The sequence below is a fragment of the Podarcis melisellensis genome (genome assembly GCF_964234715.1).
Source record: "Podarcis melisellensis genome assembly, chromosome: 15".
In the NCBI taxonomy this organism is placed as follows: domain Eukaryota; kingdom Metazoa; phylum Chordata; class Lepidosauria; order Squamata; family Lacertidae; genus Podarcis; species Podarcis melisellensis.
In genome coordinates this window covers 22,381,147-22,405,819 of record NC_138532.1, presented here as the reverse complement: position 1 = coordinate 22,405,819, position 24,673 = coordinate 22,381,147, and the positions used below count along the sequence as shown (strand labels likewise).

General features: G+C 45.4%; 1 protein-coding gene across 3 annotated transcripts in view; it reads right to left on the bottom strand.

Moving 5' to 3' along the window:
* Positions 1-24,673, bottom strand: part of GRIK4 (glutamate ionotropic receptor kainate type subunit 4) — a 467,636-nt gene that overhangs the window by 111,334 nt on the left and 331,629 nt on the right. For all 3 annotated transcript variants that reach the window (XM_081889776.1, XM_081889778.1, XM_081889777.1), the window contains exon 7: positions 17,610-17,663. In XM_081889776.1, coding sequence (XP_081745902.1) covers positions 17,610-17,663 — 54 coding nt within the window. The remainder of the gene's footprint in view (positions 1-17,609; positions 17,664-24,673) is intronic.

The following is a 24,673-nucleotide window of genomic DNA, read 5'->3' as shown; positions in this document are numbered from 1 at the left end:
CACAGCAGGGATGGCAAACGACTGGCCTTTGGCCTCATCTGGCCTGCTGAATTTTCCTTAATGGCCCACCCATCTCCAGCACAGGCTTGCTTACATAAGTAATGAAATGGATGTACAATGTGGAAAATTCCATCTCCCTGGTTCTTCAGAAATAAAAAAAGTATTCAGAGCGCTGTCTCACTCTCCCCTCCTCCTGGCCTTGCTGCCTATCTGACTATTCTTCATATGCTCTCAATCTGTTGAAGGCCATAGGATCCTGGATCAGAGCTCTGGCTTTGGTAAATATGATTTTTTTTCAAACTGCTAGGTCACTTGGCTGAAAAAAGGTAGTTGGTGACATGGATTATGTATAAAAGGAATCACAACAAATGTTTGAATATATAAAGAAAAACCCTGTAAAGAAAATTTAAAGGAGAAAGAGTTAAGATCATCAGTATACAGTGGTACCTCGAGTTACATACGCTTCAGGTTACATATGCTTCAGGTTACAGACTCCACTAACCCAGAAATAGTGCTTCAGGTTAAGAACTTTGCTTCAGGGTGAGAACAGAAATCGTGCTCTGGTGGCGCAGCGGCAGCGGGAGGCCCTATTAGCTAAAGTGGTGCTTCAGGTTAAGAACAGATTCAGGTTAAGAATGGACCTCTGGAACGAATTAAGTACTTCACCCAAGGTACCACTGTATATAGTTATGGAGCTGTCTTGAGCCTGTTATATTAATACTCACCATTTGCTTCTATTTTTAATGCTTTGTTTTTAATTTATATTTTCAAGAAAGTGTAATAAACAAACAACAATGTTACAATAGACACTGTTGATTTTAAAATGCAACCTTCAAAATATCCAGCTTTTCTGGAAAAATGGAGTTCAATTCAATATCAGGGATAACTCAAACCCTCAAACACTATCAAGCCTCAGGTGTCTATAACTGAAAGAAAATGCCATCGTTGCAATGCGGAGCCAGAAGGATGAATCTTAACTTTCCCAACCCAAGCTTCAAGCAAGCAGTAAGGATGCGCATTAAATAAAAACCACATTTTGTGTGTGTGTGTGTTTTGATATGGCAGTGGCTATTTCCAAAGTGCTAGCCTGGCATTATTAAATAATAGAACAGAACCGCGTTCCCTGGGAGACAGCATGCCGGCAATATTACAGGCCAAAAGTCTCTCTTCAGTGACTGCTGTTATCTGTGGGGTGCCTGACCTAACAAACTCAAATTTTACAGCATCAGGAAAACGCCTCCGAGTGACCTGAACCTTTGACTCGAGGAGAGAGTCTTCCCTAATCAAGGCAGCGTGGAGCACCTTGGCAAGACGTGGCTTTGGCAGTTGTGTTTGGAGTGCAGTGCCATTGCCCACAGCATGTTATGACTCAGCAATCGGCGAGAGATGTGTCTGACACTCTTTTAACATATACAAGTGAAGAATTGCAGCTTATTGCTCAGAGCTAAGATGTGGAACATGTACAGTGGCGAAGGGCCTGTTCCTGAACCATGCTGAGTTTTCACTGGTTCCAGCCAGATGTGGTTCACATCCGGGAATTGACTGCAGAACCCTTGGATGAAAAGAGCAAGCGGAGGCTTATGCAGATTGCCATGTCCCAACAATGAGCAAATGCACTTTAGTGGAATCTACCTGTATTCTCTCCTGCCAACCTAGCAGTTCGAAAGCACGTCAAAGTGCAAGTAGATAAATAGGTACCGCTCCGTGTGCTGCTCTGGTTCACCAGAAGCAGCTTAGTTATGCTGGCCACATGATCCGGAAGCTGTATGCTGGCTCCCTTGGCCGATAAAGCAAGATGAGCCATGACTGGACTTAATGGTCAGGGGTCCCTTTACCTGTATTCTCAAATTGCAGGTGGGTGGGTGGGTGGGCTTTCATTAGCAATTGGCTTCTGAATGCCAGGAAAGGCCAACTTTCCTTTGTTAGCATATGTGCATTAGCAAGAAAGCCCATTTTTCATTCCTATCAATTCCACTGGCAAAATGACCCACATCACCTCCTGGTTGCAAACTCTCTCTCTCTCCTTTGTGAGATTCTTATCATGGTTTTAATAGCCCAGATCACCTACAAAGCCAAGAGGCACTGAGAGCGAGTGTGCCAAGATTTTACTCATTTTGGTTTTTTGTGAGGTCAACTTCTTTCTCTCTCATCTACACACACACACACACACACACACACACACACACACTTTCTTCTATTAATTATTTCAACAGCCTTATTGGATTTCTAGATCTGCTGCTGATTAAGAACATTCCAACTGTTCTCTAAATGCAGCTGGTAATAATATAGGAGAGTCTTATAATCTGATTTGGGGACCGATCAGGAAGTGGAGAAAGAAGATGCAAACAGATGCTGCCTTACACTACCAAGTTAATCTAGAATTCCAAAAGTTTATTTTTAAAAGGAATTGATTCCCATTTATCCTTTTACAAAACAACTCGGGTCACAGTATTCTTCAGATACTGTGTATCTGAAGAAGTGTGCATGCACATGAAAGCTCATACCAAGAACTAACTTAGTTGGCCTTTAAGGTGCTACTGGAAGGAATTTTTTTTGTTTCGACTATGGCAGACCAACACGGCTACCTATCTGTAACTGGAACTCGGGTTACAGACGCTTCAGGTTACAGACACTTCAGGTTACAGGCTCCACTAACCCAGAAATAGTAAAAGGTAAAGGTAAAGGTACCCCTGCCCGTACGGGCCAGTCTTGACAGACTCTGGGGTTGTGCGCCCATCTCACTTAAGAGGCCAGGGGCCAGCGCTGTCCGGAGACACTTCCGGGTCACGTGGCCAGCGTGACATCGCTGCTCTGGCGAGCCAGAGCTGCACACAGAAACGCCGTTTACCTTCCCGCTGGTAAGCGGTCCCTATTTATCTACTTGCACCCGGAGGTGCTTTCGAACTGCTAGGTTGGCAGGCGCTGGGACCGAGCAGCGGGAGCGCACCCCGCCGCAGGGATTCGAACCGCCGACCTTTCGATCGGCAAGTCCTAGGTGCTGAGGCTTTAACCCACAGCGCCACCTGCGTCCCCAACCCAGAAATAGTACCTCAGGTTAAATACTTTGCTTCAGGATGAGAGCAGAAATCGTGCGGCAGCAGCTGAAGGCCCCATAAGCTAAAGTGGTACCTCAGGTTAAGAGCAGTTTCAGGTTAAGAATGGACCTCCAGAACGAATTAAGTTCTTAACCCAGGGTACCACTGTAGTTCAGTTGCTATTCTCCCAAATTATTGCTTAGCCACAGTGATTAAACTACAGCAGTGCTTCCATATCTGCTAAATCAAGCTTTAGAACACTGCCTCCACAATTTGTTTTTCTAACTCTTTCATAGATGTTCATTTGACTTACTTTTTTTTTTTTTTAATGAAAGCTAAGAGTCCAGGCCTCTTGCTGAGGGAGGGAATGACTATGAAGATGAGCTATAAATTATTTGAAGTTCTACCCGCAAATGAACTTCACCTTCCATTCTCCTGGAAATTACGGCAACTACTTTCATTTAACTGAACTAGTTAATTCCAAGCATTGAGTTACTCTGCATCATTTCTTCATCATCTGTTTCAGTATCTTAAAGGAAGAGAGAGTTGAGACATGGAACCCTCCTCTCATATACTTGCAGAGGAAGACATCCCATTGGGAGTTAAAAGCCTCTATCTGCAAATCCAGTGGCCTTCAGGGTCTGTAAATGTTAAGCTGCTAAGTCAATTTATCATTCTTAAGCTGCCTGGAAAACACTTTCATTTATTCACTAAACTGTACAAGATTACCCTAAGTGTTTTATGGTGTTAAAGAGAAAGAGTGTGTGTGGTATAGTCATAATATATTGACTGTGTCAATAATTGCATAATAAACCACATACAGAAATCAATTTCCCCTTCAAAAAGGATGTCATCTGGCCAATGGGTTACAGTTCAATTTTGAGCTGCTGAAAGATTACTCACTCACAATTAGGTTTCATAAACAGAACAAGTATTTCAAATCCAGTTATTCTCATGACTTGGATAGCTGAGTTTTTGCCAGATGTCACCCCAAACCCCAAAGTTTCAGAAACTACAAGCTCCCAAATTCAAATTTTTATTCCAAACTTATCCCAAGTCAGTAATCCTTGGGAAATCACTGTTATCCTCTCAATGCTGATCTTCTGAACTTAAAGGAATTATGGAAGAACTCTCATAACCGATTAATAGATTTTAAGGCCACAAAGGATTACTCTAAACAAATATTGGCAAACTCCAGCTCAAGATGACCCACCTTAAATTTCACAGAATCCCCCCCCCACCGTTTAAGAAATATGTGGTTGATTTCAAGATAATTACACTCCCATTCCAGCTCCAGATAAAGCCTATTGCTTGGTTCACACAAGCAGGTATACTGCTTGATCTCACATCACTCAGTAGCCTAAGGCTAAACATGAGAAATTGCTCCATTGAATAGCATCATGTTTGACTTCACCTTCGATGATGAGGAAGTTCTCTGTGTTGTGATTAATATGGGTGGCACATTCACAAACAAAAGTCAACCCTTCGTTACTCTAATCTTTTACATTCCTTACGAGATCATTTTCTGGCCTCCAAAGAGACAAGTGATATTTTTCCTTGCCCCATGGAAATCCAGACATATTGAGCATCTTTGTCTATAGATTCTAATACCATTAAGATAAAGGGACCCCTGACCATTAGGACCTGTCGTGGCCGACTCTGGGGTTGCGGCGCTCATCTCGCTTTATTGGCTGAGGGAGCCGGCTTACAGCTTCCGGGTCATGTGGCCAGCATGACTAAGCCGCTTCTGGTGAGCCAGAGCAGCGCATGGAAATGCTGTTTACCTTCCTGCCGGAGTGGTACCTATTTATCTACTTGCACTTTGACGTGCTTTCAAACTGCTAGGTGGGCAGGAGCAGGGACCGAGCAATGGGAGCTCACCCCGTTGTGAGGATTTGAACCGCCGACCTTCTGATTGGCAAGTCCTAGGCTCTGTGGTTTAACCCACAGCGCCACCCACGTCCCCTTCTAATACCATTACCTTCACACAATACCATCACCACTTGATACCTGTGAAGCAGCTAATCAAATCACCTGGTTCTAGGTGTTACTCACGCCCCTTAAAAACAAAGGCAGATATTCCTTCCAAAAAGAAAAGAAAAATGTAATCGCTTATTTGCCACACTCCCTGAGACATATTTTGAAATGCCTAAGCCAAGTCTTGGAACAATTTTTTAAAAAGAGAGGAACAAACGTCACAAAAATTCAAGGAGATAATGAACTACAATAGAATGTGTTCATTGTAAGCATCTAACATTTTTCTGTTCTCATGGTTTCAGACATCTCAAGGCTTGGTGGGGAAAAATAGATATTCATTTCCTTGAAACCCACAGCAGACTGCCTGTAATTCTCTATCTGCAAATTGTCTCCTTAGTATTATATTATTATCATTATAAATCAAGCAACAACGTGGTTACAATTTATTTTATTCTAATGGATTTCCAGTCAGGGTTTTTCCCCCCAGCTGAACAAATTGTTTTAATTAAAACTTTTAGTTAGATGTATTAACTAACAGCTATAGTGCATTGCCTGCTATTAATGGCCTTAAGGCAACAGTGCTACATGCATTTCCTTGGGGAGAATGTCCCACAGAACTTAAGCTGTTGGAGAGACCATGGGTCAACGGCAGAGCACATGGTTTGCATGACGAAGATCCTGGGTTCAATCCCCAGCATCTCCAGTTGGAAATATGCAGGTGATGAGCAGAATTTTTTTGTGGCCACATTCCCATCATATGTTAAAAGTACTATCATATCACTTTAAACCAGGCACAGGCAAACTTGGCCCTCCAGTTGTTTTGGGACTACAATTCCCATTACCCCTGACCACTGGTCCTGTTAGCTAGGGATCATGGGAGTTGTAGTCCCAAAACATCTGGAGGGCCAAGGTTGCCTATGCCTGCTTTAAACAGTCATGGCTTCTGCACAAATAATTCCTGGAGCTGTAGTCTGTTAAGGGTGCTGAGAACTGCTAGGAGACCCATATTCCCCTCATGGAGCTACAGTTCCCAGAATTTAACAATTGGTCCCTCATCCCTGGGAATTGTTGATCCAGCCTCACTGCCTCCTGTAGGAGTGAGTTCCACAGTTTCACTCTGCACTGCAAGGAGACATGTTTTATCTGTCTTGAATTTTCCAACATTCATCATCACTGGATATCCTGATATATGAGCTTGAAATAAATGTTTTTTTTAAAAAAGCACTCCTGTTGCATTCCCAAGCCCCAAATTCAAGTGTAGCAACTTGAGACCAGCTGGTAACAGCACATTTAAATCCCAGGCTGTTAGAAAAGACCTTGACACCTGAATCTCAGGACCAAACACAAGAGACTTGGCAACCTTCCACTGTCCCCTTAAACACAACCACCTCCACTACCCACACTGGAAGAATGGCAGATGCAACTGATGGACTATATGCAACTGGCGGAGATGACTGGCAGAATCCGAGACTTGGGAGAAGAAAGGATGGAAGAAGATTGGAAGAAATTTAAGACTTACTTACAAAAATATTATGATTTATTGGAATGTTAAGAAAGATGCTTAGTTATAAATAATTGGCCATCACTAAAATAGATCAGGAATTGATGACAAGAGAGATTAAGGAAAACAAATTTGCAGGAGAACTATTTTATTGTAATTAAATAAGCGGTTACAAAATTTGGAAATAAGATGATAATTTGCTGGACAAAATTTATTAATGATGTAAATGGGAGTGGGAGGCGTGAGGAAGCTCAAAGATGATATGAAATTTTGTTAAACAAAGTAATACTGTTTATTGTTATTGGATTTTTTTTTCTTTTCTGTAAAAACCTTAATAAATATTTATAAAAAAAAACAAAAACACAACCACCTCCAGATTTCAAACATCTTAAAATCAGCCTTCCCCGATTTGGGACACTCCACTTGTTTCAGATTCCAACTCCATCAACCCCAACCAGCATGGCCAATTGTCAAGGATGATGGGAACTGTAGTCCAAAATTTCTAGAAGGCATTAGGCTGGGAAAGGTTGATCTAGTACAAAGCCTGCTGCAGGCTGGTGTTAACAGCCCTGTTATAAAGTCTTGCTAATATACCAATTTAAGTTATCAGTGCCCTTAGTACAGAATCCTGTAGTCAAGTTCCAGCAGGCAACGCAATGCCACTACCGAACTTCAGGAGGAGGGGGGGTTGCGGGCTCTCGACCCCTCCCACACTCCCGCGGGGCTGGCGTCAGCCTCGCGGGAAGCAGGGATTCAATTAATTTGCATCCCCCGCAGCGCCAGCCAATCGGCTGGCGACGGGGGCGGGCCTTCCAGAGGCCACTTAAGGTCGGGGCAGCCCTCGGCTCGCCCCTTTTCTCCCTTATATCTGAAAAAGTGTGTATCTGAAAAAGTGTGCATGCACACGAAAGCTCATACCAAGAACTAACGTAGTTGGTCTTTAAGGTGCTACTGGAAGGATTTTTTTTTGTTTTGACTGGTCCAAAGACTATGAGAAATAGACTGGCAGTTCAGGCTACAACACAGGGTTCGTTACTGAAGCACCTTCTAAGAGAAAAGATCTATAATTGAAAGGAATGGCTATCCAGAGTAACAGGCGGAAATATACTTAAAGGAAGCTGTCTGAAGATGGATAGATGATATGTATATTTAAAAGGGAGGATATTAAACTAATAAGAACTGGAGAAAGCAAATGACAGGTGACAAAGAGGTCTAGGAGGCTGTACCAGCTGCATGGACAAGATAGTGAAGAGTAGAACTTTTGGAGAGCTAAGTTGTCCCTCCAGATGGTCAGGGATGATGAGAATTGTAGTCCCAAAACATCTGGAGGGCCAAGTTTGGCCATGCCTGAGCTAAGTGAACATTGATGCTCATGACAGCCCAAGAAAACCCTATGCAGCTATGCTCATTTCTTCTCAAACCCTTTCCCTCTCAACCCCAACATTTGAGAAACTCACGAGAATTAGGTTGCTGGTGGAGAGAATGTGGCACAGCACATCACTGCCTTATTGTGGGTTGGAGTTTATGCATCTCTTCAGGGTCAGTCACACTGTGATGCCACTTTAAAGAGCCATGGCTTCCTCCAAAGAATACTGAGATATGTAGTTTGTTAAGGATCAAGGAGGACCCTATTCTCCCCACAGAGCTACAATTTACAGAGTGGTTTAACAATTAATCCGTCTCCCCAGGGAACACTGATAACTGTAGCTCTGGGAAAGGAATAGGGGTCTCCTAACAACTCAGCGTCCTTAATGAACTACAGCTCCCAGAATTCTTTGTGGGAAACCCATGACTGTTTGAAGTGCAACATTAAATGCGTGGTGTGAATGTGGCTTAGGTCTTTCCAACCATGGGAGTAGCCACAATTTTTGTTGAGGGGCAGGCCTTTTGTTAAGGAGGGGCAGAACCTCAGTTTGTTATGTGTTTCTATTTATTTATTATTGAATGAGGGGAGGCAGCTGCCCCCCTGCCCTCCTTGGTTACACCCATGTTTCCAACTCTGCTATGCTTGGGTCTCATGTAGACAATATTTCTCACTTGAACACCATACAACCAGGAAGGAGAAAACAAGAAGGAATAAGAAGGAAGGGCTTTCTGGTTGCCAAGCAGTGCCAAGCAGCGCTCAGCAGCATTTTCAGGTTATAAAGATGTCAACTGTGTTTTGTAGTTGCTGGGAAACTCCAAAGTGCCTCCTCCTACTCTCAAGAAGCACCAAGTACGTTGTTGGCTGCTGTTCCTCCCCCTCCCAAATCCTGGGGCGGGGAGAGGAATAGCCATGAGAGAGAGAGAGCGCTAAGCAGAGCTGAGCAACAGACAGAGAAATGTGGTTACCGGTAGCAGATTCTCTTTTGCCTTGGATGAAATTGTGATCCTCCTACCCATCATTGCACATGGGGTGGGAGTGCGCTATCAGTAGTTTCTGAGTATGTGCAAACTGACTCTGCCCATCAGCACTGCATTTCTGCAGATGGGGACTAGGCATGAAGATTGGCATTGCAGAGCAAAGATCACAACAACAAAAATTAAAATCTTCCTATCCCAACAGGCCACTAGGGGGGTAGACCATATAAGTACAATATATATAATGTTGATGATTAAAAGGCAATGGTGACTGGTGAAGGCACAGGGTAGGGTGATGATGGAAAAATGTTTCCTCCCTCATCCTTAGATGATCTTGCTGCCACCATACAGTAGGTTCTCCAGTTGCTCCTCTTTAAAGATCCCATGGCAGCCACAGGAGAAATAAAACCCCTTTCAGCAGGGCAGTACATTGAATGCAGGTGAAGTAAAATATTTCCCCCCCTTCTGAACATGGATTCTCCACAAGCGGGAAAGTTGGATGGCAGGGATAGTTGATGAAGGTTGTGAGGTGTGTGAGCATTGATTCATAGTGTCAAATGTTGCCAAAGGCCACCAAAAAAGGTCCCGGGGGCCACATGCAGTCCTCGGGCTGTGTGTTGGACCACCCTGTGTAGAGTGAAGTGTCCGTTCTCCAGTTCCATAAGAAGAGGCCTGCTGGATGAAGCCATCTAGTTCAGCATCCTGTCAAAGGTGGAATTTGGTAATATGTTGCCCATCAGCTCTCATTGCGCCAGCTTAAGCCAGGCTTTGGGAAGGGGGCACAAGACTCTGGCAGTCCTAGAACCCTCCCTTCTCCTTCCCAAAGTCCAGTAAGCACTAGCCCTGCTTTGGGAAGGAGGACTCTAGGACCCCGTAGGAGCCTCCTTCCCAAAGCTGAGCAAGTTTTCTGCTTGCACTACCCAAAATCCTCCCCTGGTACTGTTCTCACGCTGGCCAACCAGATGCCCGTGGGAAACTTGCAAGTAGGACCCAAGCACAACACCACCATTCCCTCCTGCCTCTGACTGTGGGGACACAGCATAACCATCAAGCTAGCAGCCCTTGCAGGGCAAATCTGATTGTGTACCCTGCATCAGTGCGCCAATGGACTGCAAAGCCATCGCTCAGCTGTGTCCTAACACTCCGCCAAAGTTCCCTATCTGTTTTCACATGCTGTGTTTCCTCTCTCTGCTGAACTATCTAATTAGTAGGATTTAAAGCCAGGATGAGTCACTGATCTTGATGGAAGCCAGTCAGCCTCGCATCTCTCCAGCCTGACATTCCCCAAATCCACACTGGTGCAGGGAAGAAAACTAATTTCCATCAAGTACATAGAGGAGAAGTGGTGGGAGGCAGGGAAGGGCTTGACAAGGAAAGTTCAGCTCTGACCCTTCATTTTAAATGCAGTTAGCTCACTTACCTCTCCAAAGAGCTGACCTTCAGAAAACTCCCCAGTGCAGGAGGGATTGACTTCATGCCCTTTTTATGCCTGATGACTTTCTCTATCGCCTATTCGTTTCAGATCCTTGCTTTTAAGCATATATATTTAAAATATACACATGGTCTCAGTTTCCAACAGTCATCCACACTATGACACATACACACACTTGATTTAGCTGCTCCTTTTGCTCGCCGTCCTATAATGCGAGCCATGCTGCTTTTTTATCACCCTTCCCACCCCCCATCAGGATGTGATTGCAAAAACTCAGAGGGTTCATTAGTGGCTTGATAATCCCTCTAGATTTATTAGTTTAAATGGCCCCTTTCCCATCTCGCTTCCTCATTTAAATATTACTAATTTCCTTAAATTTCTCTTCCATCTGCCTAGGTTTTTAGCCAGCTTCTCTTTCCTTCTTAATTAACTCTGTCAGACACTCCATCAGGGGTAGGGCAAAATTTCCCCCCCGCCAATAAATTAATCAATAAATGAGAGTAAATACCTCAGCAATCTGCAGGTGGGGCTGTCTGGAACAACCCTCAAAAGGACATCGGACATTTAATCAGGTTAGAAAGTTTTGTCCAACTAATCTGGGAGCAGAAATCAGGAAGGGAGCTCTGCACCCATATGGTATTACCTTGCCTCATGCCAGGAACTCCTGTTGGCACTGTAGAAGCATCATGCACACGCCCTCTCCTGCAACAGAATTAGCTTGCTTTGAGCCACAAACAGCTGCTTGCTTTGCAGAAAGCACTGCACACATAACCACTCCTTGCACTACCAGAATTGGTTTGCCTCAAGCCAGGAATGACTGAATGATCCGTATAAGCATTGTGCATGCATATGATGCTTCTCTTGCCCAGTGATTTGGAAGGACACATTGCCTAGCCAGCAAGAGCTTCCCTAGACCCAGTCTGCTACTAATCAGGTCCTCTTCCTGAGCATAGCAATAAAGAATGAACATAAAATGACACAGTTTCTGAAACCTCCCCATTCAACCCATACTTGTCTCTGCTAACGTTTTTTGTTATCAAGGCAAGCAGGATCTCAGATCCTTTGTATTTAGACACATGCCATGCAAGGAATATTTGGGGCAGAAGCATGACATCAAAACTAGGATTTGACTGTTGCTCAACCAGAAACCTAGTCTCACCTGGACACATTTATTGCCAGGAGAAACCAATGTCTATGAGAATTCATGGACATGCAATGAAGCTGGAGGATGGAAGATTCAGGACAGATAAAAAAAGAGGACTTCTTCATGCAGTGCAGAGTCGAACTAAGGAACGAGAAAGTGATGGTCCCCAATTTTAAATGGCTTTAAAATAAAAGAGAACCAGACAAATTCACAGAGGAGAAGACTATCAATGGCTACCAGCCGTGATAGCTATGCCCTGTCTCCAGAGTTGGAGAAAGCAATGCTTCTGAATGTGTGCTGGGCCCAGGGGTAACCCGAGTAACGCGGTCCGGGTCCTGTCCCAAATCCAAGGGTTCTGCGAGGAGTCAGTCCGAAAGGGCCAAGGCAGGACACGAGGCAGCAAGGTCAGACACAGGATCTCAGGCAGGTTCTAGCAAATAGCAATGTTGCTCCCGCTACCTGGGGCGGGGTCCAACAGCCTTTTATCTCTGATGGGGTAATGGCTGGTCCTGATCCCCCAGTGACTCACCTCCCTGTCTCGCCTGAAGGAGAGCACTCCTCCTGCAAGTACTCAGGTCTCTCCTTTTCTCAGATCTGAGTCTCTGCAGTTTGGGAGATGTCGGAGGGTTACTAGACCCAGAAGCCACCTCAGCTTCTCCTGACCCAACCGGTAGTGGAGCAGCTGTAAATGATTGCCCGGCTGAAGGCAACGAGGTAATCCCCAGATCTGGAGCCAGGGCAGGCTCAGGCCCCTGACTCGGCCCAGCTGGTGCTTGTTGCAGGGGAACCTGTGCAGACTGGGGCTCTTCAGAATCAGGCCCCAGACTTGGTTCAGATGCCTCCTGAGGCAAAGGATCCGGTGCGGACTGAGACTCCTCTGGTTCAGAGTCTGAGCCCGAGTCCCAGGCCATCACAGAATGCTAGTTGCTGGAAACCACAGGAGGGGAGAGTGCTCTTGTCTCATGTCTTGTCTAAGGGTTTCCCACAGGCATGGTGGACTAGATGACCCACTGGCCTGATCTAGCAGGTTGTTCTTATGTATGTGTGCATTTAGCCCTGTTGGGATTTGGGAGAGTCAATTGGACCACTTTCCCCTAATCTGCAGCCTGAAGCATCTCACCAGAAGGGCACCAGATTATAGTGGTGCAGGTCTGAATCCAGCTGGTCTTGCCATGTCCAGGAATGCCTAGATGGCAAATGCCCCATCTAACCAATGGCTTGGCTGAATCCAATCAAGTCTAGGAGACAGGGAGTGGTTCTGAAAAGCAAGGCATGAATGCAGAGAGATGGGCTCCACTGGGGTGCCCTGGGACCCGAGAGAAGTGGAATCCTATTGTGAATGTTATTTAACCCACCCCTCCTCTCTCTTGCAGCCTCTCCCCTGTTGGCTTCCAGCATTCCTGCCCATCCCTCCCATTTCACTAAGTTTAGATCACTCTTCCTCGCTGCTTTCTCCCATCTGCTTCTCCCACCCAAATACACAGCATGCTCACTACTCCTCTTGGCGCATATGCACAGCGACATAAATATTCACTGGAATTTAAGAAACAGAGCACTCTCCAGGTTGGAAGGCCCCTCCAGTTAATCACCTCATCCATCCCCTTGCCTCCGAGGCAATGGAGATTTCATTATCCCTAAACCAGTCTTTGTAAAAAGGGTGTCTGATTTCATCTGTGTGATCTCAGTAAATAGCCCTTCTCCTCTGTCTGCCCTCACCGAAACCTCCTGCCCTCACCTTCTTGGTGAGCCTAGATGGGAAAGGGAAACATGCACAATGTTGACCCAGGGGTTTTTCTCTCTGTCTGCTGCTGCTTTAGGCTCACCATTTCACATTTTTAACACAAAGCTGCACTGGAAGGGGGAGGCTTTACCTACTTGGCTCCTGGTTAAGTCTTGCAGGGGACGCAGGTGGCGCTGTGGGTTAAACCACAGAGCCTAGGTCATACCGATCAGGAGGTTGGCGGTTTGAATCCCTGCAACTGGGTGAGCTCCCATTGCTTGGTCCCTGCTCCTGCCAACTGTTCGAAAGTACGTCAAAGTGCAAGTAGATAAATAGGTACCGCTCTGGCGGGAAGGAAAACAGTGTTTCCGTGTGCTGCTCTGGTTCGCCAGAAGTGGCTTAGTCATGCTGGCCACATGACTCGGAAGCTGTATGCCGGCTCCCTCGGCCAATAAAGCGAGATGAGCGCCGCAACCCGAGTCCGTCACGACTGGACCTAATGGTCAGGGGTCCCTTTACCCTTTACTTAAGTCTTGCAGAGTTGTCAGCTCGATTGTCTCACCTCCCAAAAGCTTTACTGAAAACAAAAATGCAACCAGAATTGTCTGTGGTTTCCACATTGGGAAGGAGACAGTGTGGTGTAGTGGTTAGGGACTAGGATCTGGGAGGCCAAGGTTCAAATCCCCACTCAGCCATGAAGCTCACTGGGTGACTTTGGGCCAGTCACTCGCTCTCAGTCTGACCTACCTCACAGGGTTCCTGTGAGGATATTATGGGGGGGGGGAGAGGGGAACCAAGTATGCCACCTTGGAGCTCCTTGGAGGAAAGATGGAATATGAATGAAATAAATGAAAATAAACAAAGTCCCTGCAGGGACACACCTGATCCTCCTCTCTGATTTAATACAACTGGTTGATTCAACCCCGCACTGGTAAGCGCAGATGAAGTGCAAAGTTTCTCCAAACAGTCAAGGTGGTGGTTGCAATGGAGCCAATACCTGGGGCTGCAATGGAGAATCCGCCCATATGCAGCTCTACCTCTCTGTTAAATCAGAACCAGAACTGGCACATTTCCGAGCAGAATTCAAAGTGTTGGTGCTGACCTTGAAAGCCCTAAATGGCCTCGGTCCAGTATACCTGAAGGAGTGTCTCCACCCTCATCGTTCAGCCCGGACACTGAGATCCAGTGCCAAGGGCCTTCTGGTGGTTCCCTCATTGCAAGAAGTGAGGTTACAGGGAACCAGACAGAGGGCCTTCTCGGTAGTGGCGCCCACCCTGTGGAACACTCTCCCTTCAGATGTGAAGTAAATAAGCAGCTATCTTATCTTTAAAAGACATCTGAAGGCAGCCCTGTTTAGGGAAGTTTTTAATATTTAATGCTGTATTGTTTTTAACATTTGTTTGGAAGCCACCCAGAGTGGCTGGGGAAACTCAGCCAGATGGGCGGGGTATAAATAATAAATTATTATTATTATTATTATTATTATTATTATTATTATTATTATTATTATTATGTAATGTCACATTGCAATAGGTGGAATGCAATCAGCTTATCTTTTTCTGGCTCACCCTACTTGCATGACAAGGCCCCGGGCTCCGTAGTTCCCTTATATAATAAACACACATGGGCACGGATAATTAAGGCCAATAGGCTATAATAAGCCACAACTTTATGGGTTACAGGTGTGAGTGGTTTGCCTTAGGCATTTGGTGGAACAAGACTATATCCCGACTCCTGCCCATCTGCAGGGAGTCGTATTAAGGGTAAACCACCAGTGGGGTAGCCCTATGACATACGTCAAATCAAGACACACACACACCCCGGGTCCTTGATGGGTCATGGCATGGCCCTAGCCCACACCCAGGCTTCGGACAGGATACCCTTATCGAGGAGGGGCGGACGGAGGCAACAACCTCCCCTTCCATCACAAAGGCTTACCCAATGCCTAACCACCACTTGAGCCAAGTGACTCGCCATCAACACCCTCACACCTGCAACCAACCTTTAATGCCCTCCACGATGTCAACCAGCCGAAATGTCATTTCCCCAATTGGAAAGGTGAACGCCGTCATTACAAAACAAGACCTCCTGGTCCAAAGCAATGGCGAGGTGCCGTATCACCCGACCAAATGAGCTCTCGCAGGTTGCAAGCAGGGATCTCACTACCTGGCTAGGACTGGGGGAGGAATTTTATTCAGTAATTCACACTTTCCCATACAATAAAGCATGGTGGTGATGTGTGGGAAGACCTGAATAAATCCACCACAAATGCCCTAATGTTGCATCAATGACATTCACCCCTCTCCCAAAAGCCCATCAGTCTGGGGGGCTTCTGAGTTATAGCCCTCCCCCATGTACATGACTGGTCCCACACTTGATGGCAGGGACCCCACCCAGTGCAAGGCAACCCTCCATTTACTCAGGGGGAAAGACAAATGATCTGAGCCCACAGTTAACGAAAGCCACCTCTGATGGATAGGAATGCTTGTTTTATGGCTTTGAAGTACGACAGATAAAACTGCCAAGGAAGGGGTTTTTTAAAAATCATTTATACGGTATAATAGAGCTATTGAGAAACGATCACGAGAAATCCACACAACGGCGTGCAAATGAGAAAGATTTGCCAATGGCAGGAGAAATCTCTCACACAAAAGTTAATTTCAAGAGGAGAAGAAATTTTATTCAGCCTCTTCCCAAGCCCATCCTTGAATTATAGCATTAGAAAGCTGATATCCATTTTAAAGAACGCCAGAAAGGAAACTGTAGCTACTTCTCCTCATTAACCACCTCCTCCCCTCACAAGATAGATTGGTCCCTTCATCAGAAAAAAAGAGCCCCCCAATTTCTAAGCATGCTGAAGCTGTGCCAAAGAAAATTAAAGCTCAAAAAGCAATTTTTAAGTGTTTTGAGGGAAGGTTCGATGCTGAGGGCCGTATTTTCCGGTACGTTTGCAAGGACACCAGCTTAGGTCCTTTCATCATAACTTTGCAGTCATAGTCCTGGCATTAAAGACCCAGTATGGGCTGGATCCTGTCAATACTTCCTGATAAAGCTGATCAATACATGAACAGCTGTACCCACTTTACGACAAACATCTGCAAGGGCCTAACAAGAACAAAACACACAACCCCACCTGCAAACTAGAACCAGAGAACATGGCAGGCTGCTAACAGTGTAGTGTAGTGGTTAGAGTGACATATTAGACTAGAGCATGGGAGATCAGGGTTCAAATACCCACTCAGCCACAATGCTCACTGGGTGACTTGGGCCAGTCACTGCCTCTCAGCCTGATGTATTTTACAGAGTTGTTGTGAGATATAAAGGAGGAGAAGGGAGAACCATGTACACTACCTTGAGCTCCTTAGAGAAACAGGAAGAATATAAATAAATGGAATAAATAAATAAATTGAGAACACAGTTACCATCAGTACATAGATCTTAAATGAAGCATTTAAGTTAATGCAAGACCTCAAGATGTCTAAATAGGGATCTACACAAAATTGAATCCTATATGTTCAAATGTAGCCAGGGCAGTGAGATCCTCAGACCAATGCAATAAACATAAGATTAAAATAATAATAATCCGTAGTGGTGCCCGCCCTGTGGAACACCAGATGTCAAAGAAATAAACAAACAACTATCTAACTTTTAGAAGACATCTCAAGGCAGCCCTGTTTAGGGAAGCTTTTAATATTTGATGAATTATTGTATTTTAATATCTTGCTGGAAGCCGCCCAGAGTGGCTGGGGAAACCCAGCCAGATAGGCGGGGTATAAATAAATCATCACCATCATCATCATCATCATCATCACTATTATTAATCCGTACCACCTCTTAAAAACAAGCGTATCATGAATTGACCTGTTTCACTTTCCCAGTCGTCTTGGTTGCAATGTTAAACAATTGCTTGTCCGTTTTCCTACACCAGCCAGCCAGGTTTCCCTGGGAGACTCACAAGTAGGCCATCCCTTTTGCTTATCCCCTGTATCTGGTATTGAAAGATATACTGTCTCCGAACATGGATGCTCCATTTAGCTGCCAGATTTGTTAGCCATCAGGAGACATCTTTCACAAATTTGCCCAAATCCTTTTTTTTAAAAAAAAACTAAAAATGGCCTTGCAGAGTCTCCATAATGCAATGTAAACAAGCTGGAAAAGCGGAGACACGTGGGTTTCTTTGGCTTGGCAGAAACGGCTTATGAAAAACGTGGATAAGTGCATTGCTTAGGAGATGATTTTGCTTCTAGTCTACATATTTCACAACTTTTCAAGTCCTTTAATACTAATAAAATGCAAATACAGAGGAACCCTACATCTCCCCCAGATTTCTCTCTCCTCTTCCTCTCATTCATGGCATCTGCGGAAGTGCCAGACACATCGCAGCTTGAACAGGTCAGGTTTCGTCAATAAGATTCTTATGGCGGCGGGGGGAGGGGGGCAGAGCTGAAGAAATGTCTTACCAGATTAGTGAAGATATACGTGTAATAGGCTGACACCATTCCCAGTTCAGCTGCCTGCAAAGGAGAAGAGATGAGAGATTATGACAGCAGAAAGCCACCCGTTTCTTTGCTGCAGGGAGAGAGCATGTTTGCACATCATAGATGCATCCTGATCTGAAGCTTCTGAACTCTATTTTGCAATGGGCGTATTCCTTAGTTCAGAGACAACCATGTACAGCTGCAATTGTCATCTCCTATCTCCCATTTTCTTGCTGTCAACTCCATCCTATGTATGTTAACTCCTCAGTCACTCACTCCGTTGTCCAGTGAGATTTGCTCCTTTGGATGTGTGCCTAGGATCTTTGGAAGGTAGCTCAGTGGTACTGCTCATGCTTGGAATGTAGAAGATTTCAGATACAGCCCCCCAGAATCTCCAAGGAAAAGGTAGCATTGTGAGTTGAGGACCCTCCACCCGCATAGGATTATAATAATACACACAGACACATTATTTTAGGTTAATGGGCAAAATTAGGCCACAGCTTTTATTGGTTACAGCATGTGAGTAGTATTGGCTTAGGCATTGGATGAAACAGCCATACCAGACTCCACCCCGCACAGCCGGGAGTCATATTAGGGTTAACAACCAATGGGAGGAGCTTGTTGATGCAAATACAACTGGAAGCTCCCCAATGACATCACCGGGGGTCATGCCATGGCCTTAGCCACCAGCAGGGCATCGGACAGGATCCATGACCGCCGGATTCCTTTAACAGAATACCCAAAAGAGGAGGGGTAGATGATGGCGCCTACCCAATCCTCCAACACAGCACACATGTTCCAATGTCCCAATCCAATGACCCCCTCTATCCATCCAGGCAAGATAGGGGCATTATCAGAATTTGAGAACATATTCCAGCCAGGCAAAAACACTCAAGGAGGATGTGAAGCAGAGGGAGTGAGGGGTGTGGACTGGGGAGAATTTCAATGGCCAGCTAGAAAGGCCCAGAGGGTCTGGGTTTCTCTGCTCCTGGACAAAATGGACCCATTTTGGTCTGATCTTAATCTTAGGCTTTTACTGGAAGCATGAAGAAACAGAAAGCGTGATTTGTTTGTGATTCCTTCCCATTCCACCTCTTAGTAATATGCAAAGCTGCTGAAGTGAAATCGAAGCACAAATAAATTAGAGTCGCCACCCTGCCCAAATTTAGTGTGGGGGGGAGGGGGAGGGAGGCACTGCTCATTCACATATGCAAATGCATTTAAGTGTAGAACATTTAAAATTGTTGCCTGGGGTAGTGGGAGAACTAAAAAAAGCCATCCAGGTGACAAACAGCTCAAGAGAGACACAGACGCTCCTCAATTACAATCAGTCATTTGCTTCAGAGCAGGTTTCAGTGGCATCTCAGTCTTTGTAGCTGGCAACCCTCCCATTATCCCCGAGGGAAGTGAGCGGCAGAAATATCTGAGGCTGGTATTTGAAAACTCCTATCCAGAAGTTCCAGAAGTCCCTCCTAGTTTTAAAGTCATTTGCCCCCTTTCTTTTGGGGATGGGAGGGTTGAGGGAACCTTCCTTGTGAAAGAAATAATAACTGATCAAATGCTAAACTGTAAGAAAGAACATAAGAAGAGTCTGCTCAGTGCTGGATTTATGTATAGGCTAAGTAGGCTGAAGCCTAGGGCCTCTAAATCTAGGGGGCCTCGCCAGCTCTCCTGCTCCCCAGTGGGCAGTCTCTCCTCTCCCAAAATTGCAAACCCAAGACTTCATGCAAGGGCAGGGCAACTCAGGCCCGGCAACTATTATACTCAGGGCTAGCCAGTGGGGTCCAATTTGAAGCAGTGGGGCGCAACTTGAATGTTTTTTTGTAGGGCCCCACTTCACAGCCAAAGTCTGCAAAATCTTATAGATATAAATAAAATCCATCTAGATTGCTCTGGTTCGGGGGCCCCCTTAGGAGCGGCCCGCGGAGCCCAATTTGGCCCAATTGTTCCAGTTGCATTAAGGTGCATTAAGGTCAGCCCTGATGAGACTGTGCAGGGGTTGGACTTACAAGCCTGCACCTTCTAGGTCCCTGGTGTCACCATTCAGACTACAGACTCAAGGACTTGTTATGGAAATAAGGCGGGGCACTTATTGGAAATCAGTTTTGTCACCTCTTCCCCCCAAACCCCAAGACAATGAGCCCAGCCAACTTTTATTCACAGTCATATAAGCATTACACTACAGCATGATCATAAACCTGTACGTTCAAAAGCTGAAATATACACCCAGTATGTAGCAATGGAGATTTATGTTACTGCTTTATGAATGAACTTTGTGTTTTATGAACGGACTCTGTATTTTGTGAATAGGGAGCTCTAGAATCTGACAGCTAACCAATTGGGTACTACCAAACAGCGACCCCCACTGCTGAAAGCAGGTAACAAGCAGGGAATGCTTCAGCTCAGCCTTTGCACTGTTGACTGAACACCCCCTGCTGTGCAGATAATGGAGAAAGCTCATAAATCGTATCCCTTCTGGGATCCTGGCCAACTCTATTACTCTGGTCTAAACCCTGGTGCACCAGAAACCCAGAAAAGCAGCAAATAAAACCCGCTCATACGTCAGCAACTGATAAGACTTGTCAACCAGTTCTTCCAAAGCCTTCCTAAATTACAAAGCTCCAAAATACAGGCCAAAAGAGAGCAGGTCTGGGAAGAGCGAGACATACAATGGGCACCACCAGTGAAAAGGCCCTGCTCCATGTAGCTCCTACCCTGTCATTTGATAGGGTGCCCACTTGCCCTCCTTCTTGACATGGAATGCTCTCTATTGGAGTCTCCAGGTCCAGTACAAAGACCACAAGAAGGGAAAGCAGGGACCTTGAAGTTCCCAACCGCAGTTAATCAAGCAAGCAAGCAAGCAAGCACACAGGTCACATTTGTCACAGTCAGGATGCCTAAGTCCTGGCCAGGCCTGCACCCAATCTTGTTTTTGTACAATCTTGTTTGTCCTCAGTAACCAAAATTATATTATCAACATATACACAGGGGCAGAAGAAGGGGGTCAGAGGAGGCAGGTCGCCCTGGGTGCCACTCTGGGAGGGGTGACAAGATGGCCCCTGCCTCCCCCCAGCTGTAGAGCAGCCAAGGGTGCGTGCAGTCCGTATGGGCGCCACTCGCATGCCATCTGTACGGGCGTCTATACAGGATACTGCTCGCACGGCAGCCTGTATGGTTGCCGTGCAAGCGTATTACTTTTATTCCCAGGCCGTCAGCTTGGGAGTCAACCAGGAACTGCGCAACACTAGAAGGATTAGCAAACACTAGGGATGCTTTAGGTATTTGTCTTCCATTTCTGAACACAAAGAATCTGGTTGTGGTCCAGTAAGTACCTGCACCTAACCCTAGGCTATTACAGGGAAGCTGCACACTTTCACTGGTGACTTGTAACACTGATTGATGACTAGCATGTGTAAATGGCCCTGTGCAGACATAACACCAAAGACAACACTCGCATTTCACATCACCTATCTTTCAAACACACTGTTTTCCTTGGATTTTCTGCAACTGATGAATGACTACATTGAGTTATTATGAGTCCTGTGTGGGAATGAACCATCTCCAGTCTATCAGGGCTTTCATAGCACTCTTTGAAACTTCAAACATGATGTTCTTCAGTCAGACTGTCATACAGATAAAGAACCTCTGCTTGATTAATGATACGTTAGTTGATTAATCAATCAATCAATCAATCAATTAAAACTGCATAAATCTGCATTTGAATAAAAGTAATACTTGTAAAGAAAAAATAATTCTTGTTTTTAGACAACGCACACACAGTGCTTGATGAACCTCATCAATAGGGCCCAATGGTCTTCTGCCATGGGGTGGAGATCTGCTTCCTCAGTTTTATTGAGTCTATTGAAACTTGACTGAATCGTTTTAAAGCTGTCCTTATAGTTTCATATTTTATTGCTCTGTTTCTTATTAATAACATTTTCATTATATTAGAATTTTATTGTATTAGAATATTCTATGTAATGAATTTGCATATCCTCTCTCTCTCTCCCTGTCTGTCTCTTTCTCCAGTCATCTTGAACTTTTAGGAAAGGAACACAGCAAATGTTTAAATAAATACATGTAAAGACTGCAATTCTAAATATACTTGTCCATGATCCATTGAAAGAGGAGGACTTCCTTCTGAGAAAACAAGGACAGGAGTCTCATGTAAATATTGTGCCTGCTTTAAAATGGTGTCTGGATGCAGTCCTTGGCTGAATGAGTTACAACTGACTCCTGAAAAGATGGAGATATTATGAATGGATTTTTTCCCCAGGTCTGCAAACTGGGCTGTATATGTATAAGTGTACAGCGGTACCCGTTCAACTTCCAAAACATTCAAAAACCAAGGCATGGCTTCCAATTGGCACAGGCACACGGAAACAATAGCCGGCAACCACATCGGATATTCGGCTTCTGAAAAGCATTCAAAAACCGGAACACTTACTTCCAGGTTTTCAGTGTTTGGGAGCTGATTTGTTTGTCAACTAAGCCGTTTGAGAACCAAGGTTCCAATGTATATGGGTTCTAGGTGGGGATGAAGGAGCAGGTGCATAGTCTTTTATTCACACAAGAACCCTCTGAGGTAGATTACAATGAGAGATAGCAACTGGTCCAACGAAACCTAATGAGCAAGAGTTGAACTTAGATCTCTCAGGCCTGACATTTTCCCAAGCCTGACAGAGCTACCTTGAGTGGCAGAGAAAAAACCAAAAAAGTTCTTTTCTAGCATCTCGTTCTGCTCTTCTGCTCCGAACACTGCCTCCTCTCATATTCACTGTGCAAATCTGAACCTGCTTTTTAGCTTGGGGCAGGCAGGGACATCAGTTCTCCGTGCAACCAGCTTTGAAGTCAGAAGCTTTCCATTCCAAGGGCAGATAATCAAAGAAAGTCGCAAATTATTTTTCCTGGCCGCCTTCACACAAACATACACATACTGGCAGGTGGGAAGCCAGGATGGGGCTGTCAGCAGAGAAGCAACCGTGCAACTCTGGACCATATGGGGGGAGGATGTGAACTGAGAGTCAGTGGCAGATTCATCGTTCAAGGTTGGTAGGGCTGGAAAGCAGAATCTAGTCAGAGCTCTGTAAATCAAAGATAGTATTTCAACTGCGCTAGCAAAGAAGCGCGGGGAGGCGACCAGGTGGGAACACGGAATGACATCCTGTTGGGAATGGAGATGCATTGCCAACTGAGATAAAAGGCAGGCAGTTTGATTGGCAGAGCTCATTCTTCATGAAAATATGGGACAAGCTAGACTGATGGGAGAGAGAAGGGGGGAAATGGAGCAGTCCATGGCATGGAAATAAGAAAGCTATCCATGGCCCACTTCCAATATCTCTACACTTCCATTCAGGACCAGAACATCTGAATAGGAAGCATATACCGTATTTTTCGCTCTATTAGACGCGCCGGACCATAGGACGCACATAGTTTTTAGGGAAGGAAAACAAGAAATAAGGAAACAAGAAATAAGAAAACAACGCAAAGCAAAGCATCCCTAAGAGGGAGAGCTCCTCCATCTTCGCTCAGGAGGCTTTGCGGGGCTATCCCTGAAGCCAGGAGAGCAAGCAGGATCGGTGCGGGAAGCCCTCCTGGCTTCAGTGAAAGCAAGCCTACTGGCTTCCCCCCCACCTCCCGCAAGAGCCACACACTCTAAAGCTCTTGGGGGCTTTTCTGGGAGGTGGGGGAAGGGATAGAGCCGCATGCTCTGCCGCAACAGCCAGGGATAGCCGCGCAAAGCCTCCGCAGGGGAGAGGGATGAAGGTGCTGCTAAACAAGATGCCAGGACAGCCAGCGGGATCCCAGCGGCAGCCCTTCTCCCTCCTCAGAGAAGAGCCGCGCACACACTCCACACGACTCTTTAAACGGAGCGCTGACCAGAGCCTCCCACCTGCATTCGCTCCATAAGACACTCACACATATCCCCTTACTTTTTAGGAGGGGAAAAGTGTGTCTTATAGAGCGAAAAATACAGTACATAAGAACAGAAGAAAAGCTTGCTGCATCAGGACAATAGCCCTTCTAGACCAGCATCCTGTTTTCACAGTGGCCAACCAGATGCCTGCAGGAAATCCCCCAAGGAGGACTCAAGCACAAGAGCCCTCTCCCCTCCTGTGGTCTTCAGCAACTGGAATTCAGAAACATCGCTGCCTTCGACCATGGAGGGACAGCCTAGCCATTGTGGCTACTAGCCACTGCTAGCCTTAACCTCCATGAATTTGTCTAATTCTCTTTTAAAGCCATTCAGGTTGGTGGCAATCACGGCCTCTTGCAGGAGCGAGTTCCACAGATCAACTATGTGCTGTGTGCAGAAGTACATTCTTTTATCTGTTCGTTGGATGCCCTTGAATTCTACTAATTTTCAGAGAGGGGGAAAAAACTTTTCTCTATCCACTTCCTCCAAGCCATGAATAATTCTATGAACTTCTATCATTTCACCTCTTACTCTTCTCTAAACTAAAAAGCCCCAAGCACTGAAACCTTCCCTCAGAGGAGAGTTGCATAAAATATATACTTGAATTCCAACGTACGTAAGTCAGATACATGCAATCAATTACCAGATTTCTTTAAAAGGAAATGGACCGTGTGGTTTTGATCTGCATACTTTGGACTGTACACACAAGGGAATTATTGGGAAATGTCAACCCTGTGTGCAAATGCAGAGCCATTGGGTGTTAGGTAGGTGTACTGCTTGGTCACTGAAGGGAAGTACAGTCTCACTTCCCACAATGCAATGGGCCAGACTGAGAGAGAAGCACCATCTGATCTGGCCCAACATTTGTTAGGGAGAGGACCACGGCTCAGAGGAAGCGTGCATGCTTTGGCATCAGGAAACCTCAGGTTCAATCCCTGATATCTCCAGTTAAAAGGGTGAGGAAGGAGGTGATGAGAGAAAGGCTTTACCTTAAGTAATAATAATAATAATAATAATAATAATAATAATAATAATAATTTATTATTCTTACCCCGCCCATCTGGCTGGGTTTCCCCAGCCACTCTGGGCGGCTTCCAACAAAACACTAAAATACAATAACCTATTAAAC